This window comes from Astatotilapia calliptera, chromosome 10 (assembly GCF_900246225.1).
Source record: "Astatotilapia calliptera chromosome 10, fAstCal1.2, whole genome shotgun sequence".
Classification (NCBI taxonomy): domain Eukaryota; kingdom Metazoa; phylum Chordata; class Actinopteri; order Cichliformes; family Cichlidae; genus Astatotilapia; species Astatotilapia calliptera.
Genome location: NC_039311.1, coordinates 8,772,729 through 8,794,004, shown reverse-complemented (window position 1 = coordinate 8,794,004; position 21,276 = coordinate 8,772,729). Strand labels below are relative to the sequence as shown.

General features: G+C 40.1%; 1 protein-coding gene across 13 annotated transcripts in view; it reads left to right on the top strand.

The window, feature by feature from the left end:
• msi2b (musashi RNA-binding protein 2b) overlaps positions 1–21,276 on the top strand; it is a 269,399-nt gene that overhangs the window by 72,313 nt on the left and 175,810 nt on the right. For all 13 annotated transcript variants that reach the window (XM_026182716.1, XM_026182715.1, XM_026182712.1 and 10 more), the window contains exon 6: positions 15,312–15,404. In XM_026182716.1, the coding sequence (XP_026038501.1) occupies positions 15,312–15,404 (93 nt within the window). The remainder of the gene's footprint in view (positions 1–15,311; positions 15,405–21,276) is intronic.

Here is a 21,276-nt window from a genome sequence, read left to right as displayed (position 1 = left end):
GTGCTTGACAGCCCTTCCCCTCCCCCCAACTCCTTCTTCCTGTCTCTCTCTCTCATTCTTCGTCTTTGTCTCCCTCTTATTGCTCTCATTTTCTGCCCATGTGCAAATGGCTACTGTAATCCTGGGCCTGGGCGCTCTGGCCTGTCACTCCACATTTGCACTAAGCATCTTTCCTTCTCTCATCTCCTTTGCCCTAATTGTATTGTAATAAGCAATTACAGATCTATTTATGCACACTAGATCTGAGATTGGGCCACTTTTTAAGAGGCTGTATAGGGGAGTGGAAGTGGACCGAGCGGCGCCCCCTCACCCTGAACTTACAGCTGGGACAAAGACGGCACTGCTGCTAATCGCTCGGCTTTCCCTGTTTCTCTCGCTGATGTTCTAATCCCGCATTACTATCTGGTGCTCTCCTTCTGTTTTCTATCCTGTGCAGAATGCCCTCTAAAGCAAAAGTGATTGTGCTGTTGTTTGTTGTTTATTGGCTGTGTTTTCTCTTTGTGAGTCAGCTCTAGTGATGCAAATGAACAGAGGCAGTGTTTACCTGGACTGGCCATGTTTTCCCTGCGTGTGTATGTTTCTGTGTGTGTGTGTTTGTGTGAGTGCGTGCGCGTGTGCATCGTGCCTGCACAACGTCTAGGCCTTTGATCATACTACATCGCATTGACAGATGCTCTCTGGTGCTTTCTGGTTGCTTATGAACGAGGCCACAGTCAGGATCTGAATGCCAGTAATTATATCTTGCTGTCTTGCTAGAATGACAAGAATTGTGGCTTATACAACAAAGTGCGATGGCTTTTTTCTATCTGTCCCATTATTTTTAGGTATGAGAAATGACATCGAAATCCCCTGTCTGTTTCCTCCCCGTCTGGGGCTCTGTGTTTACAGCTGTTTGCGAGCCTGTATATGTGAGAGGTTAGGGCCATGATAAAGGCTTACACCTTGTAATCATAGCTGGATGTGTGATCTCAGCGACCTGCCTGCGAACTGGCTTGGAGAATGGTGTGCATGCGTCGTGTGTTTGTGTGTGTTGAAGAGGAGTGGGCGGTGACTGATGCCAACCAACGACAAATTTGGAGTATAAGCTAAAAGCAATCATCAGAGTTAAGAGAAAGAACTGGGTATTGTTTAGAGATGAGATTGGTTATGTGAATTTAATTTGGTTTTTTAAAGGTGTTCTGGGTCAGGTATTCAGGTATGAGGACATTTCGATATTTTTTGTAGAGTATACTTGCAAATCGCTAGTTGTTACATTTGAAATATTCTTACAGGGAAGAACTGCTGTCTAAGCCACAATTCTGTAGCTGACGTTGAGTTGAACACATGATTATGTCATCACATGAATGTACCTTCCTGTTGTGTCAGCCCAAGGCTGAAGGTCCAACTCACAAATCTTTGCATGCTGTTTTCCACCTGACCAGAAGACAGGATTCATTTATCTAAAATTAACACATTTAAAATAAATTTATTATTGTTATTTATTGATATATAAACATAAAATAAACACATTATTATATAGTAAACATAATATTCCTGATAAAATCAGTCAGTCTAAATTACGAACACAGGCATTGGCTCTCTCCTCCATCATTTTCCTCCCTCAGTCTCTTGTTGGCTGCCTGCAGCTACCGCTGCCAGAGAGCTAGCAGCTAGTAGCTAAGTTTAGAATAATTTACCAAATTGACAGCTGCAAATTAGCTACCAGTTTGTCTCTGATAGCTTTCTTTGTTTGCAACAAATCATGTTTTTGTATTTTGTGCTGTTGTCATATGTATATATATATATATATATGTATTAGTAAATATAGTATTTATTACTTGCATTTTTAAGCAGGTAACAGGATAAAGGACTCACGAGTTTGAGGCTTCACCTTTCTCGCTTCTCAGTCAATGGAGCGTTGTTATATGTTGATAAACTGAATTGCATTCTGTTGCTTCCCAGTGCTTGCTAACTGCTAATCAAAGCTTGGATAGCTTGCCTTGTGAGTGAATGGTTGTTGTTGCTCCAATAGTCACACCAGCCAAGATAACTCCCTCATCTTCAGTCACCTTCATTGGCAAACATTAAAGCACATTTAAATTGAAGTCTGACCGATTTATCGACAGGCCAATATTAGATAAATGCTGATCTTTCACAATTTGTAACAGCCACTAAAGGAAAATTTAGGAAGTAAAGAGACGGTTGTCGATTACGCGTTGACACTGCGTAAGTTGTTTTCGGAAGGGACACAGAATAACTAGCTAAACAAAAGTAAAAAATAATGATAAGTAGCATAATGATGCATAATGATATGTTAGGGAAATTTGTTTTGTGCATATCTTGAAGGCTGTCGAGATTTTAAATCGGTGACTTTTATTTTACACTTTTTTTTTTTACACAAAAATGTGTAGAATTACCAGAAATATCAATCGGTAACGTTATAACATTTAGAAATAAGATTATACAGATTATAAAATAAGATTAATACAAAAAGAAATATGTTAAATGCACATATAAAGCAAAGAGTGATTGCTTTCCAAGGATTATATAGCAATAAATGAATTATTGTCAGGGCTTTACTATGTGTACTGAGAGAGACTGTTTGAATTGGGTGTTTTAGCAGCAATGAGGGAGTCTCTTTCAAAAGAGGGTGTGGATTTGATAACATGACAAAATAAGTATACTACAACAAGTTTTTTGAATTAAAAAGAAAAACAACAACAACAAAAGATGCCAGCATGTCAAGTTTCTTGTAAAACTGTTTTAAGGAGTTCTACTCAGAGGACCAACATATGGAAATTTATGCAAATAGGTGCTGCCCCTGATTCATCACTGCAGACTGACCACGGTGGCAGAGGAAATTGAGTCTGAAATTTTACGTCTGGGAAAAGCAAGTGTAAAATCTGCAGCGGTGTTTTTATTGCACGCATAGTGGACAGTTAGGATTGGAACAATGAGCAACAGAGACACACAAAGACATGCACAATAAAAATGTATTATGAAGTTATTTCACTGGAGCTCTCGTTTATTTATATTACCTTTCTGTGTCCTCTTCTTTAACATAGATGTGGGGGGGTTAATAGCTCATAGCAGCTTCAGTCCCGTTTAAGTTCCAAGTTAGACCCTACATCTTCCACACGGATTTTTCCCAACTTATTCAATCACTGATGTTTTTGTTGAGATTAGGACATTTGACTGTTGCTTGCAGTCCCAAACGCACCATCTCTACAATCAGTATTCAAAGTGCAGCAGAAGGATACTAATCTCTAAAATTGTCCAGACATGCACCACACGCATCACAACAATCAGACACTAGACTTCATGGCACTTAATGCAAAGTGCAGCTGTGCTCATAGTTAAAAAACCCTGGTAAATAAATAAACTGCAGGGAAGCCAAATTTTGCACTCATTCTAAACTGTGACCGAGTCAGTAAATATTCCCACAAATACTGACATAGGTTTATGTGGTAATTAATCCATTAGATATATGTTTTTAGAGTGTTTTATGAATTAAAAAGTATGAAAACAGCACTCAAAGTATGGCAGAGTTTTAAATAACCTTTTTCGCGCTTTAAAGCGCTGAAAGACGGGGCGATTTTCATGCTAGAAAAAAAGGCAAGGACATCCATCAATAATGTGCGAATAAACACTATTTTCCTCCCTTCTTCTCACCATAAATGTTATCAGCTTACAATTTTTCCAGTAAATATATTACCTGTCTTTGTCGCCATCTGTCATTGCCACGCCTCTCTGAATAGAATTTAAGACAACATGCTTAAAACATCAGAGCCGGATTGTCAAGATTTGCATAAATACGTTGCACTTTTTTTCTGCCTTCTTCTCCTCTACTTTTATATTGTTTCACACTATATTAATCTTCTCTCATATCCTACTTGGAGAGTTAATAACGTTCACTCGTTGCCATTGCATTCTTTGTTTTGCGTGCGTGTTCAAAACACTAATAGCTTTTTTGTAGGTGCAGCACAAAGGCTCTTTGAATTGTGTTTGCTGCCACAGGTAGCAGTCTTAAATTTTCCACAAATAACAATAATGTTGGATACTACAATATTAGCTACAGGCTTATCTATTCAGGTTTCCTTGACACTCGCAGCAGCAGTAGCAGCCCCTGCTTTTATAGTGCACACTTAAACCAGGAGCCAAATGTTATAAAGGATTTGCAATGAGATACATTGTTTACACTTACTGTGGATACAAAGAATGTCATTATATGTCTTCACAGTGAAACAGTCTGGTCTTGAGTGACTTTGTGCGGTATGGCTTAAAAGATATGTTCCAAGTTGCTTTTTCTGTCTTTTTTTTTTTTTTTGAGTCAGAGAACATGTTTAAGGAGAGGAAACTGTCTTTGTTTTTATTGCCTATACTGTGTGTTTGTGTTTGTGCGTCTCTGTGGCCAAGTCCTATCCTCCAGCAAAGAAAAGTAAATTCATTTCTTAATTTAAACATTAAAAAATATATTTGTTTCCAAGTGGAAAATGGTGATTATGAATGGCATGTATCACTTCTAGTTAGCTTTCCTAAAACCTTTAATTGAGTATCATACAAAAGTGATTAAGAGAACTTTGCACAAATTCAGAATTTATTAAACATAAACATTCAATTTAATGTCAAGTACTGTTGCATTCACTGCGGGTCCAATTGAGGACTGAGGATTGCCAGACCCTCTGTAGCCCACTTCCACGTCCCTTTTTGTTGGGTTGGTCTCCTTGCAGAATAATTGAGTGTGGCAGCAACACGTGTGCCTGGTGTCCCAGTGCTATTTCAAATACACCTTCTTGGGTTTTACTTGCTGGGGGATTCCTCTTTCAGACACCCGGTTGGTTTTGGTGCTTTTGGCTGTGGTTGATGCATCATGCATTAGTATATTGGCTTGGCTTGGCTTCTCTTGTTGACATGGAGGTTTGTCCAGTTCTTCTCTTGTGATGGAGAGATATTAATTCTAAATAAATCTCCCTTTTGTCAAACTGATGAATGGAATTTGATATTGTATTATGCAATTCCAATATTATTCTATTGGTTTTTGTAATACACTTGGCCTTTAGCATAAGTTTGTGTTATGTTCCATTAGAGCTGGGCGATAGAACGATAACGATATGTATCGCGATATAACTTTTACTCGATAGAGAAATTAAACTATCGCGATAGACCTCGCCGCTCTTGTCCTCTTAAAAAAAAAAAAAAAAAAAAAGGTCAGCCAATCCAAATTAAGTAGCGCAGAGCCGAACCAATCACAGCCGCAGCGTCACGTCGCGTGACTTGTTACGTACAGCACAAGTGCCAAGCCGCACGTGTGTTTGTTTGGGAAGCAGCCAGCGCGTAATGGAGGAAATGAGCGTGCCGACTAGAAAAATCAACCGAGCGTGACCGAAGAGAAAACAGATGATGGTTCCAATGCCGGAGAGATTGTCGAACGGAAGAGCCATAGAAGTTCCGTAGTGTGAAGGTATTTCGGCTATTTCAAGTCTGACAAAAAACAGAGTAGCGTGCACTGTAAATTGTGCCGAAAGCAAGTCTGCAAATACAATAAACTGGTGCATGCGTCACACTGCGCCACGTTATTGTTTCGGTGAAATGAATTTCTACAATACTGTTACTGTTAATTCTACTCTCTGCAGTGTTTAAATGCTTACATACCGTATACACACAGTTACTGTCCCTCCACACATACGACTCGGTTCTGCTTCTATGCCCCAGCTTTGTTTACTTTTTCCCACCGAGGCTTCTAGACTTCTGATTGGCCAATATTTCTGCACGGTTAGGAATCTAGCGCCACCTGCTGCTTTGGCATGTTCATAGCAGCGTTTTCCTTCATTTCTGCCTTTATGTGTGGACGGGATTATTTTTTAAAACGAAAACGGAAAATCTCAGTTTTCAAAAATACCCGTGTACGTGTGGACGTAGCCTCAGTGTCTGACTGGAAGCGCTAATTCGTCCTTCGGCTTTTGTCAGACTAAAGTAACTGTTAAAACTGTTTGAAAAGCTCAGCTATACAACAAGGAGAGATTGAGAATTTCCTTTTAGTTCTCAGTTTATTTGATATTGACAAAAGTTAGTCAGTTTTGTCTGTTCTTCTGTAAAACAAACTAAGATTTATTTTTAGAATTAATATTTTGTTTCTAAGTGGAATTGACAATTTAGTCTGTTTCGTTTGTCCTATTTTGAAACTTAAATGCTTTAGCGGCTGCCTTTTGTGTAGTTTGCAATATTTGCCTTTATTTATCTGAAAAAGTCTCATGTTCCTTAAGTACATCTACCCGGGAAATAAATATTTAAATAAAAACAAGCTGCTGATTATTTCACATTTTACTTGTGAGCAACGGCACATTTAAATCTTACAAATATAGTTATTTGGCTTATATCGTGATAGATATCGTTATCGCCTGAAATGAAAAAAACATATCGTGATATGAAAAAATCTCATATCGCCCAGCTCTATGTTCCATCTACACTGGCATCAATTCAGGCTTTTTGGGCTTCAGACTAAAGTTATAACAGTAAAAATACATAGAGTGCAGTACACAAAACAGTTTTAAGTGCTTTTGGAAAACTACATGTGAATAAAACGGCTTTTTAAAAAATAAATAAATAAAATGTGGATTGACAATGACAGTCTTTTTTTTTATGTATTGAAGTACCCTGGACAATGAAACGTTGTGTTCCAGTGATTTACAGTTGAAGGATTGCTATTTTAAATGCTCCGTTTGATATCCAAAAAAATATGATTAACTGGAGGGCCAATCTAAATGCAAAGTTCTGAAAAAAGATTGATATTGTCAATTTGAGTTGTGCTTTTTATTAAAATCGAGATTCCATTATGTGACCCCCCCCCCCCAACAGTTACAAAATGAAAACCAGTCTCTTTCTAACTTATAAAAATATTAAAATAGTCCAGGGCTAGTCCTCATTACTAAAGTGAAGGCACAGTGAGATAGCTTCTGCCATTTTTTTTCTTGATGACCTCACAGAAAAGGTCATGCTGTTCTTAGAGGTATATGGTTAGTCATTTGGTTCCGTCTGTCTTTGTTTAAAACTGCTAACAGGTGTTGATAAGAGTGCACCAGAAGCTTTTTACTTTTTTTCCCCTTTGGTCTCCCTCTCATCTGTGGCACGCCTTCTATTACCATGATAAATGCACTAGGGCAGTAATTGTTGTAGCCCTTCGCATGCACAGCCTCGCACACTCAAGAAATTAGAAACACATCGAAGCAGAGGCACACACGAACTTTCTGATTCATGCTGATAACTCTCCTTACTGTCTCTTAGGGATGTGCGAAAATAACTAAATGTTTGAAAAATTGGGTTAAAGGAAAACTGGGTTGAAGTGTGGTCCATTTTTTAAAAGTGTCAGCTTGAACTGAATGTTGTTGAAAAAGACTTTTTAAAATACTGCAGGCAGACCGGAATGATCAGAACTTAAATGGCTTTAAATGCAGCGCAGGGAATTTTCAGTTTCTTCGTGACTGTTATTGCATAGTTTGTGATTTAGTTAAGAAAATTCCTTCGTTAACATGTAAAACGATCTGTGTCAAATTAGATGCAATTTCAAAGTCATTTCATCCAATCGACTCGATGTTAATGCTCCTGCTACATATTTTAGAAAAATAACAGCAGTTATGTAAATTGTTATGAAACGAGAAATGCATTTTGTGCTTTAAAAAGATAAATCCTAAAATAAGACAATCGTTAACAACGTTTGCTCCTTGTATCTCAAGTATGGCAGGAAAACTTCTCAACAGCACGATCAGCGTGATGAGATACAAAATTTACTGTTCGTTGCGAGCGTTGACTTTGGAGTTATGGTTTACTATGTGTCAGTACAGAAGAAGAAAACAAACAAACAAAAGAAGAGATGAGTCTTTTACTTTTAAAATTAGAATTGGGCTAATTAAAGAGCTCAAATGCTGCATGTTGCTAAGGCTTCTGACACTTCGGGATTGCAGGGTAGGCTGACCCGAGGACATATTTTAGCAAACCAGACATCTTGTACTGAACAGTGCAAGATGAATAGACGTGCTGTTAAACCCCAACTGTGAACTGTGATTGCAACAATCCCAATTCTGTGTTGTTCCTTGTTTACTATGCCACATGTCAGCGTTGGTGCTCCAGTTGCTAGTGGAACAGCTATAAAAGCATGGAAGAAGCAAAGACTCATCAGTTAGGCAATTTCACATCAACAATGTCAACACTCTTTTTTTTTTTTTTTTTGGTATGTTTACGTTAATTCTTGTCTTAACTGCAAAACACGGCAATGTCCCAAAAGCTCAGGCGATAACAATTCCCTCTTCTCTTGCTCTAACCCTCAAAATGTTCAGTGTAATACTTGGTGTGAAGGCTTTGTTGCACTTAAGGTAACATAATGTGTTGTCATCAACTCAGTTAATGGCATTTTCACTTCATCTGTCTGTATTTCTGAGGAGTGAGGAGGTAGATTTAGATAGAATCCAGCAGAAACTTCTAAATGTCAGTAGACAATGCAGACTGTAGAAGGACTGTGGAATGAAACAAGAAGTACAAATTAAATTGGTGACTTACTCACACTTAAATTTTTCAATTTATTCATCTTGGTTTCATTGCAATTATTTATTTTTACTAATATATACCAGTAAATTATATTCGATCAGATATAGTATCTTTTTAAGACCAATAAAATAATGATATTTCGGTATTTAAAAATCTGGCATATCGGATATATCGACACAAAACACAAACACATTTCTCCAACATTTATTATATTCAGTTATTATTGAGTCCTTATTCAGATAATATGACAATGCAGTTTAAAAATAAACTCTGGTCTTGTCACAATGAGTCGTGGATTATGGTCCGACTGCTCAAATCATCTGTTTGCTGTTTAGGTTCCAAGCACTTTTTGCCAACAAGGAAGCTGTAGAGTGCCCTCTGGTGGACAAATGATGTGGAAAATTGTTGAAGGGTGTTTCTCCCATCTCTTCATTATTTTTCATTTATTGGCTGTTATGAATGCTGATACTAATACATTGGCGTGTAGCGGATCTATCAAGCTCTATTGTCAGATAACACATGCTGGTAACTGATTCATTCATCAAAATTACACATATGCACATACAAAATATATGAGGCTAGTAGGAAAACAGATATAGCCTCAATTATATGACAATATTTTAAGGAAATGTACAGTAATGATATGTCTGACGACATCGAACACGGTTTTATTTGCGATTGCAGCTCATGGGTGCACTTATTAGTGCAAACGTGATGAAGGATAGTTTTCGTCCTTCTTTCAGCAAACCTGATATGATAACCTAAATGTAAGATACATTCATCAATCTAATTAATTTCCCCCTAAAATGATGGCAAGCAAGGTGTATACAAAGAGACAGCCCAGTAGCTCTGTATTGTATTGTTGTGGAAGTTCACTGTTTAGATGCGGTCTTCATATTGGTGTGTAGTGTCCTTTTCACGTAGTGCTGCATGCTCTTCATTTCAGTAGCATTATGGAGCTTCTAGGTGCCCTTCACGCGCTAAGGGATGTTACACTGGGATTCTGTGGTGTGCTTTTGGAGGGATTTTAGCTGGAGGCGCACATCTCAGGAGAGTAGCCACAGTACACAGTCGTCTCCATTTATAGACCTTTTATCTAAACACATTGAGATCACTTGTAACCCTTTGCATATCGTTGAAAATGGTTGCAAACATTAAAAGTACTATGATGTACAGCTCCGTCCCTGCTGTGTTCACTTATGTCACTTATATCTTTCCTACATTTCAAATGTATAATTAATATGATAGTTGGTGTGATAAGGAAAAGAAATCAATATAATTTCATCTTACATTATGATCTGTGTATGTTTAAAGACAAATAAGCTAACGCAGTTGATTCCAATAAGTTCACTCACTTTGCCGCTCTGGCGCTATGAGGCTTAATGCCTGTTGTCACCATGGAGAGAGAAATAAAGAAAGTAATTGTGTTGTGCCAGGGCTCAAGCAATCCTATCAGCTATTGGGCACACATGTCAGAGTATGAAGACAGGGCTGAAAACTTGACCAGTTCCTGCCTGATGGAGTGAGGCTGAAATATGAGCAGGGGAATGGGTGGCCCAGAAGGAAAGCAGGACAAACAGCTGATGTGGAGAGGCAAGCAGACATGAACATTGGCTTGTTTATTTTTAGTTTTTAGTTTTTTTATACCTAGATTGGCAATGATAAAAGTGAGTGATGTTGATAAATGCTTGCACAGCCAGTTTATCAGCAGCTGTCTGGCTGGGGGTTGCCTGCGGCAGCGTCCAAGGCTGATAACCCCTGAGGCCCGAGGCATGATGTTGGGAGGAGGAGGGGTTCAGAAGATGATGCAGCTGCTGGGTTTTGGCCAGTGAATAACCCTAATTTAGTCAGTTGATACTTTGCATGTCCGCCAGTAGTCAAGGGCTGCAAATCAGTGAATAAGAAACATCATCAAGCTTCACTGAGAGCCTGTAAAGGTTTTTACAGAGCAGCAAATAGAAGTATTAAATGAAAGCAGGGAAAGAAAACAACTCTTATATTCTCATCACCACGAGGGAAAACCCACCAGAAAAGAGTGGCATCTTTACCTTTACTCTGATCTGGTGACATCTCAGACTCAGCATGTCAGGCTCGGCTTTGTAATGCTAGACTTGACTCGGCTTTCTTCAGTCTAAGCTGTACTCTCTCATCCTCAGGTGTGCTTTGAGATGATCATTGCCACGTTGACATTAGGTGACACTGCATGTTAGTATGCATAATTTGGCTGGTACTACCTCTTTACCACGCGAACCTTCTAATAGCAATTTAACCTAAGGACTAACAGAGATACCATCTTGGAAAGCTTGACTTACGATGATTTAACTCACACAGATGAACTCAGATTTCGCTTTATAGCATGTCAAACACTGGATTTACTGATTTGTTTGTTTTTCTATGAATTGTTCAGGCTGATATCTGCAGCAATATTGATGGTCAAGAGTATTTAGACACCTGTGTGCCATCACTAATTACTACACAAGCTGTGTTTGCATATTTAAACCTGTGGCCCATTGCACATTCTCATGAAGTTGATGAAGCGCTGAGTGAGACTCGTTGCTCTTGTCAGTGTAATAAAACATCGCTGATTACATTTTTACTGGTTGAGCGTGCAGTGTCAGCCCCGGCCTCTTGTGGTTACTTTTTTTCTGGTTATTTGTTCATCTTGGCGGCATCCCCAGGCCTAAAGAAGATGCTGTGCGCTGAGCTCTTTTCCCTTCTTCACCTTTAAATTAGAGTTAAAACTGGGAAATGACTTCATTTCTTTTCCCTTTTTTTGTTTTGTAGTTGGATTAATTGAGTTGTATGATAAAACAATATTTTTTTTAAAAATCACTTGCGCAAAATTCATGAAAAAGAAGCTAACTGTAGGAGAGGACCCATGTGTGGGAGGCTGTGTGCATATGTGCAGGCTATGTGCCTGTGAGACTGTGTGCACCTGGAAAGCACTTGACAGATGGTTCTTCAGCTCTAGTTGAATGTCACTTCTTTTTTTCTCAGTGTTAAGCCTCTTTCATAGATGGAAAGTGTTTCGGTCAGCATTTTGATCAAGGTAGACTCTTTCAGCTTTCTTGATTGTTTGCCGGGCATCTCCAGAGTATGTTTATCCAGCCCCCATCATTTATTTCTGTTTGATTTAGGCGAGCCGAGAGAGATCAGAGCCGTGACTTTCTCCACTGCGTTTTCTGCCTCTTTTTTTTTTTTTATTTGTTTGTTTTGCCAGTTAGATTACAGAGCGGTGCATCAAAAATCATTATATACCACATCGTATCAGCGCGTTTTCAATCTGTAGAATGGGTTTAGTACTTTACAGAGACAGTAAATATTTTGTTTGGGTTAATGTGGTCTTCTTCAAAGTACAGTAATCTTGTTCTTTCTCTGTTTGCACAGGCCAAACTGGTACAAGAAAAACAAGCTGACCTTATAAGATGCATCATAAGTTAAAGTAAAAACCTACCATGTCTTAGTAAGGTGTTGGGCCAGCATATACAAAGAGAACAGCTTCAGTGTGCTTTGGTATTGATTCTCCAATCTCTGGAGCTCTACTGGAGGGCTTGAGCACAGTTTTTCCAAAACATATTCCTTCATTTTGGGTTTTGATCGTGGTGGTTGACAGCACCTGTTCAAAAATCTATGCCCTATGTTCAAGAATAAGGAAAAACACTGACTGTTGTTTGGGTGAAGAAGCAGAAGAAGGTACTGCAATTTCACGGCAGGATTTCCAACATCATCATACATGTCAAAACAGAAAAACTCTTTATTGCCTTGGGACAGAAAAGAGGATGGATGGATAGTTTGTATTTAATTGCAGTGATCCTTTCCTCCAAACCAGAGCCACTGGATCCTTTCACTCTGGGGTCAAGGGCTCAACTTTTCTTCTCAATGTGTCCCTATTTGTTCCAAAATTAGGTCAGACTTTCATTCCACTAGCTCGTCATTCTTCCTCTTCACATAGGTAATGTAGGGCAGTTTATAAATATTTTTAGCTCGGACTTTGGATTCCTAACAAGATAATTGATTTACAATTGTATTATTGGCAAATTCTATTTCCGAATGACTCTCTATTTTTGTCTTGTGTTCTGTTGGGGACTTTTGCCCCTCACTAGAAGCCCAAACTGTGTGTGGAGTACACATTGTAAAGGCGTGGTTAGTTTGTGTATATGATAGCGTCACGCAATACAGATTTGTCAGCTCCACATCTATGACGCAAATCTCCTGTTCTATTATATCCTGAAGGTGCTCTATTAGATTGAGATCGGGTGACTGTGAAAGCCATTTGAGTACAGTGAACTCACTGTCAGGTTCAGGTAACCAGTTCGAGATGAAAATCAGCTGAATATGAGCAAACTAAGCCAAGTCTTACAAGAATGGACATGATAAGCAGCAGGTTTTGGGGTTTAAACCATGATCAGTTTACACTAAGGGGCCCAAAATGTGCCAAGTAAATATCCCCCACACCTTTATACCACCAGTAGCCTGACCCTTTGATACAAGTTGGGATGTTTTCATCTTGTTTAGTTGTTAGCCAAATTGTGATCCTGCCGTCTTAGTATCACAGCAGAAATCGAGACTCATCAGATCAGACAACATTTTTTCCAGTTTTCTGCTGTGCACTGTTGGGGAACGGTGGGAACTGTAGCCTCCGTTTCCTTTTATTAGCTGACAGGAGTGGCACCCAGTGTGGTCTTCTGTTGCTGTAGCCCATTTCACAGGCTGTGTGATCAGAGATGCTCTTCTGCATACCTCGGTTGTAACTAGGGGTTACTTGAGTTACTGTTGCCTTCCTATTAGCTTGAAGCAGTCTGGCAATTCTTTTCTGAACTACTGATCACTTGCTAGTCTCTGTTTTTTTTTTTACCCATTCTCTATAAAGTCTGGTTGTTTCCTATCTGGCACCAACAACCATGCCACATTCAAAGACATTTAAATCACCTTTCTTGCCCATTCTGATGCTCAGTTTGAAGTAAACAGGTCATAATGATCTTGTCTACATGGCTAAATTCACTGAGCTGCTGCCATGTGATTAGCTGATGAAATAGTTGCAATAATGAGCAATTAGCGGTTATACCTAATAAAGTGGCCAGTGAGTATAATTAGATGTGACTCCTGACCAACATGGTTTAATTATACTGGTTTCAGAAAGTAGGAGGCATCATACAAAACCCTTGTAATTTCAAGTCAAGCAACACATGTATTTTTTCCCATAAACTATGTCTTACGTAGCATAACTGTGGACATAGTAGGGCACAGCGAAAGGGAACGTGACTTATCTCTGTCAGTAGTTGAGGATGTGCAGCCTGGTGCCTGCAGCTCACTGTGGCTGCTCCTTCTTTGTTCCATTAGCGCCTGCCGTATTTCAAACTGCGGGAAGATGCTGAAAATGACCACTGTCTTGTTTTGTCGATGCATATTTGATGAATGATAGCCTTTAGTGCAACACTCACTGATAGACACTACATTTGCGGTGACTACTTCATAAAAAAGGCCATTTGTGTTTCGCCACTTACTGTAGATGCTTTTAATGTGAAGCTGCAGCAGAAGGAAATGTTCTGATCGCATTAGCAGCAACTAAATACAGCTTCTTTTTTTCCCTTTTTTTCTTCCGGGAAAGTTACCACAGACATGGGTGATAATACCGGGCATTGATAAATATTGCATTACTCTCAGCAGTGGGCCATAGAGCTCGATCAACACTGTGCTACCGCATTTGGCAATAGATAGATTAACAAGTGATGTTTCCAAAGTTGATGATTAATTGACCTCACTAATGCCATAACCAGCATAATTGCGAATTTTCATGATCATAATAAAAATACGTTTAGCATTCTCTTTGTACCATTAAAAGGTAGAGCTACTAGCGAGGACTGGATCAGATAATAAGCTGCAATGTGATCACCACTGAAACAGTCTGAGGTGAAAGTCCTTCTCCCTACAGTGTTAGAGGCAGCCTCTCGTTGCAGAGTCAGATGAGGCCAAAGCATTAATCATAATAACATCATATCCTGCACTTAAAAGAGAAAATACAAATAACACAGACCCTTTAATACGGTTTAATTTGTTAGATGTTAAGGGGTTGTGAGTTTATGAAAACACTTGGTGTGTTGAGAAATATTGCTACATAAATATCACTTCATTTAGTTTACCAGCTAATTTTTAATTGGTGCAGCCTTGTGTGCGTGAAAAAAAAAAAAAAAGATTTTACACTCATGCTGATGTTGAATTGTTGCCGTGATTCCCTCTTAAATTGTCTTCCTAAATTTAGCATGTAGTCGGCAGCAGATGTTTGTGCCCTTTTTGATACTGTGGGTAATAATCCTTAATATTCTCGCTGTTTGAAGCTAAATGAGGCTTTAATGCACTCTGATTCCATCTCCTAGCTCTCATTAATTGTTTTTCTTTTTTTTTTTTTTTGGAAAGTCCATAAATTATTTATTTATTTATTTTTGGTAAGATGAACAAACTTTTAAGGATGAAATGGATGAAATTTTTAATTCTCTCACAATCTGATTTGATTTGCGCGTCCGTCCGAAAAGCAATTGTGCAGAAAAGGCGCATGACTAAAATATTTTTGTTTTTCCTTCTAAAAGCTCAAGTGTTTGTGATCTTACTGGTGCTACTTTTTTTTAATCGTTGTGTGAATGCATGTATTCCTGTTTAGCATCACACTGTCTTTGCTCTGTTACATCCTCCAACCCAGGTGCTGCTCACTTACTGTGTATGAAGTCTCATTAAAGGTGTTGCACAAAGCATTTGAAGCTTTGTCACTAATCATCTCCTGTCGCCCTTTTTCCTTCCAGATGGTCACAAGAACAAAGAAAATATTTGTGGGTGGCTTGTCAGCCAATACAGTAGTGGAAGACGTGAAGCAGTATTTTGAACAGTTTGGGAAGGTAAGACTTGTTTTTTCTTATCATCGCGCGTGGTGTTGTCACAATAGCCCGCACTTTAACGCTTCTCAATTCCCATTAAATGTTGGATTAACTCCGGTGTAACTTTGACCTCTTGACCAGCATCTCAGTCTTTATAGCTATCTCAAACGTTGAGCCTTAAGAGGAATCAGCAGGGCAGGTTTTTCCCTTTATCTTTACAGTTGAACAAATGAATATGTGTTTCGACAGGCAAACATCTGAAGATATAGTAGCTTCACGCAGTGCACCATGGCTGGTCAGCAACATGTATTTTACGTACAGAGCAAACAAGCAGTGACAACCAGCTGCCATGACCAAACCACCCTACAAAGAGGGAAAAAAACCTCCGAACAAAAACAAATAATGTTTTCTTTTTATCTGTGATAGCATAACATAAGAATCCAATACAACTCAGGATTGGAAATAAAGTTTCAACGGGCTATTGTGACGGCATTGGCACAGCCTTGTATTTAGCTGTCTGTTTCTTTATGCTGCTGCTTCGTGCTGTTCTCACACGCAAATCCCCCCACCCATGAGTGAGGCATATATGCACACCAATCTATACAAGGACGTATATATAGCGCTCTCACATGCTGACTCTAAAAGATGCGCGCGCGCGTGCACACACGCACACACACACACACACGCACACACACACACACACACACACACACACACACACACACACACACACACACACACACACACACACACACACACAAACAGTCTTTGATACAGTGGCAGCATTTCACAGATAATTTCCCCACACTGAGCAGAGATCCATTTCCCTCATGTCATAATCCACATCAGTCAAGGTCACCTTCAGCTGATACAGTCCCTGTAACATCAGCACTTGACCTTGAGTTTAAACAATTTTAGTGAAGATGGATTTTTCATGGGCACATAATGTACCGCGGTACTGACGGAGACAAAAGAGGCCTTAGAAATTAATAGAAACTGCATTTTTTTTCTTGTTCAGAGACAATATGCAACCAGCTCTCCCCTATGAAGCCCACTGTTAGTTTCTTGACTGACAGTGAGCAAGGTGAAGGACTTTGTTTTGCTCCCTTTTTTTCAGTTGGAAGTGGCATCGAAGACCTCACCGTGGCCTGGCCTGCCATTCCAAATAAAGATGGCTTATTTGCACAATAGAACGCAGCAAGCAAATATTCAGCACGACTTTGCAATCAATGGATGTGAGAAAGGGCTCGAAATGATTTTCGACTTGATTGAATGACATAATTGACTTGATTATACAAAGTTTTTTCCCTCCTTGAGGAATCCTCAAATGCTTAGGAGGAAACAAACAAATCAGACTGATTGAGCGAGATCTTGTGCATGTTTCTGTGTGTGCTTTTATAGCCTACTTGTGCATGCTTGGATGTGTTAGCAGTACTGCTCTTGCCATGCGTGAGTGTGTCAGCGATTAAGTGTATTTATGTGGGTGCGTGATTAGGGCTGCGTGTGCGTATACGTGTGCACGTACATATGTGTGCGTACGAGCGCGTTTGAGTGCCTTCGGCACAAAAAAAAAAGAACATCAGAGGTTGATACTTGGGGCTATGGCAGACAAGATACAGAGCAAAAAAAAGAAAGTGGTTCTCTCTGTTTTGTGTGTGTCCTTTCTTTCAGCCTTACACACCCCAGGATTTATTAAATAACCTGCCTGTCAGTGCAACCTACCATTATCGCCACATACACACCACTCTAAAGACTTATCCACAGAAGGAAAAACCAATTAATTCAGTTTCCCCTTCATAGAATCTTGGTGGCAGTATGTGTGTCAGTCTGTCAGTCAGCCATCAGTCCGTCTTTCTGTCTGTCAGCCTATGTGCATGTCAAGGGGGACATTAGCCAGCATGGTGGCAGGGCAGCTAGTCATTTATATTTCTGGGAAGTCTGTTTTGAAACACTTATCAATCATCAGAGAACTTCAGCTTAAGGCACCAGCGAATGTTCTTTCTCACTGGGAACAGGCCATTTCACTGATATTATTTAGCAACTCCTCTGTCTATATATATATATGCTATGTCGCCAATTAGCAGGATGTGGTCTGCAGAGAAGGCGGTGGTTGGGAGGCAGTGAAGGAGAAACAGCTGGTGTGGCCACAATTGGGTCACAGGTTTTGTCTGTAACCTCCACACCTCCTCTCCCTCCCACCTCAGTCCCTTCCTTCTGTCTCCATTCTGTCACGGTGGAGATGTGGCATTTGTTATGGGCAGAGGCTGACAGCTCTCATGCACATCAGTCTCACTGCCACTCTCCCAGCCGTCACTATTAGGAAAGTGCCTGAGCCTGGCACAACTTCAGAGGAGCTGCTCCACAGCCAGAGACACTTTTTTGTCACCTACAGTACATGCTGGAGGTGTGCATTTGAAGTGATTGTGACAGTCATTTGAATGGAACTGAAGTGTGGTTGTGTTTGACTGATTCTAATGCATCTCAGATGGATCCCATTACCTGCCTAATAGTAGCCACATCCTGCCTTCCATTTTTTTTTCTTTTTTCCCAGGCTGCACAATGCACTTTACCCCTGCAAGCCAGATGAGACAATCTTATCAGTACTGCCTGGCCTCCCTTTATATTCAAGGACTCTTAACTGGAGGCTGCTGCTGCTATTTCTGTCTTGCAATAAAGTCAAATTAATCATTGTGCTGTTTGTGCACTATGTGCTACTGTGCAGACTTTAAGAAAAGACTGTTAGCCTTTACATATAGCACTTTGGGTCATTTCCCCTCATATTTAGACCTTTCTTGTTGACATTTTTCCCATTTTTTTAATCTCATATTGCTAGGTTTGCAATATGCACAGTCACTTGTAAGCATTCTTAATTCATTTAACTCGTCAAAGCTGCCTTTGCTTTTGTCTGTAGTTTGCACAACAACAACAACCCTCTGCAGACTGCTTTTGTTTCTGCCCTGCACAGTGGTGTCACAGCGACCAAGGTTTGAGCTATTTCCCACCAAATGCTGTGTAGATGGATCTATCATTAATAAGATTACTGCAAGAAGTTAATTTGATGATTGGAAATTCATTAAAGCCTTAGTCCTAATCACTGTACTGCACCACCTGTCAAGCTAACATTCTCCACTGCGATTTAGACCGCATGAGCAACATCTCGGTCTCTACACTAGCTTTAATGTGAGCCCTCAAAGAAGCCAGCAGATCAGGTTTGCCTGTTTTCTGCCAGCAAGATCGACAAGATAAATAAATGTGTTGTGACCATGCAGTTGATAGGCAGTAGCTTCACAAAGCCCATCGTGTGGCATGCTCAGACACCATATATTTAGTTAAGTACTTAACTAAAAGAAATGTGCGTGCATAAATTGGTAATGTTTTCCTTTAAACTATATCTGTTGGGTTGCTGTCTAGATTCAAAAGAACTGAAATAATAAAGTTTTCATATTTCAAAATTTTGTTTTGGACTTAAGCAAGTATGTCATTATCATTTTCCAAACTCTAATAGTACGCCGATGTCACCAAAATGTCGCTGACGTAGGCACTTGATTAAAGATGAGAGTACGTTTGTTGACACCTCAGAAATTTGCATGCGGTGTGCAACCCGAGGCCTGCCCTGGCCTCAGACGAGCTCTCCCTGCAGTTAAAGTCCTAGTTAGCTGTGTTGGCTAATGCTTCCTCATTGGTTTATTGTAATCGGCTTTGAGTGCGTCTCATAGTGCCTTTATTTGGCTGAGCTGAAACAACTACAGCTCACTGACTCAGTTCCTGCAGACCTGAAGCTGACGGTCAGTTTCATCAGAACTACTTGCTTCCATGTCACTGGGCTGCCACAATCGTCCCTTTATGTTTAGGCAGTCCTAGGTCTCTTGCTCCACTGGTCTAGAGCCAGATCCTGGAGGTGGAGCTCAGTGGCAGCAAGAGAAGGAGGCGCTTAACCAATTCAGTGCCACTGGGCTCAGGAGCAATAAAGGTAGACACATAGTTTATCACTGAGTTATAAAATACAGCAGTGGTCTTACAGTGGAAAAAAAAGAAGAAACAAATAGCAGATGAGAGATGTGACTGCTAGAGTGATGGCTTGTGTTGGAGGACACTGGAAGGATGAGTGAACTGATGGAAAGATCACTGTCAGAGCGCCTTCTCCCAGCCGAGAGCCGCTATGTGCTGTTTCACCCTTGGCTAGGGAACTAGCTGCATACTTCTCTTATACTTTCACTGAAAGGAAGCAGATAAGAGGCAGAATTAAAATGCAGCCATCGGAAAAAGATTCCTTGGTTAGTGCATGAAATTTGTTCTGTGGCTCTGGTAATCTAATACCACGGCTGACATTTTGCGTGCCCTTAGATTTTGTAAATGGCAAAAAAATAACTCTGTGACCACCTGTAAAGACCGTATGAATTAATTTTGCATACCTGCCCAGGGTCCTTAAAGACATTCAAGGTTTTCAGGTATTCAGAGAAAAAAGCAGCCCTGATGACAATGATCATTATAGAATATAGAGTACTGTGGCATGCCGTTCTCGCAGAGCCCATTTCAATCAGTGCTCAGAGATTGCAAATCACAAATAATAATTGATCTCATCACTCCTGTCTTATCTGTTTGATTTTAGATTAAATTTAACCTACGATGGCACTTAGGCTCTTTCAACAACCCATCCACTAAGCTTAAAATAGAAACCGTTAGCATGCGCATTAATTGCACTTTGGGCTTGTTCACATGTTCAACATGTTCATTGGCTGAAATGGCAGACATGGATGATCATTGCAGAAAAGTACACTTCATGCGAGGGAAAGGAACCTAATCAAAAGGCCACAGTTCTTCATTCCACTTCCTCGGCTGGTGCAGGTGCACATTTGCATGCCATTTACATGGTAGCTCACAGTGACCACCACTACTCCATCGTCTCGGTGTCCATCATCTGCTGACATTCTGTGATTGTTTCCTCTCTGCAGTGACTCCCCCAATCAGCCGAGGATATAGTCTGGTTCCAGTGATTATAAGGAGTGATCAGAGCAGCAATGATGGAGCTTGTGCCTTGCAATGGAGATTTAGCCAGAAGCTTCAATCTCATTGCAGTCACTTGTAGTTAGTGACTGAGACTAGCAATGAGAAGGGCAGTGCAATATAAATGAATTGGCTATGAATGTGGATATGGCCGCGGTACTGCAGGGACACACGGGGGGAAGGGGCCCGTAAGACAAACTATTTCATATCCCCCTCGACCTTTATTTGCCCAGTGGCCCAGCAACATTTTCAATAGAGTAGCTTTTAAATGGCCGTAAAAAAATTGAGATCTATTGCAGGTCTGAGAGCGTTTCTTGAGTGTATGTCTTTGTGTAAGAGAGTGAACGTGTGTATGTGTTAATGCATATGTCTTTACTGCAGATTGCTGCAGACCTTTAACAGAGGATTAAATAGAATTCAGAGCACTAAGTAATAGCACAATATCAAGTGGTCTTTAACAACTAGATGCTGTGCAGTATAGGCGGCTCACGAAAAAGAGCTGTGGATCAAGGGAGATTGACACCTTTCTGTAGGTCTGTAGCCTCATCTCCCAGCTGTCCCTCCTGAAATGGCTTCCCCGGGGATAAGCCGGGATTGGCTTGATTGTGTTATCGGCGACTGATCGGGTCATTGAATGATGGAATTTTGAGCCCCTGTTCTGCTTAAAGAATGAAATGTTTAAAAAAAGATTGACTGTGATTGGATCAGATCCAGCACCTGCTCAAAGGGGGTCAATCAGGTGAAGGCAGGAGGCAGCAATCTCTCTTGTGACATGAGTAGACCGGGGAATTATTGTGTGTGTTGGGGTGGAGTGTTGATGGTGGTGGTGGATAGATGGTTGGAAGGAGGCAGAGATGCCATTCACCAGAGGAAGCGGTTTTAAAAATGT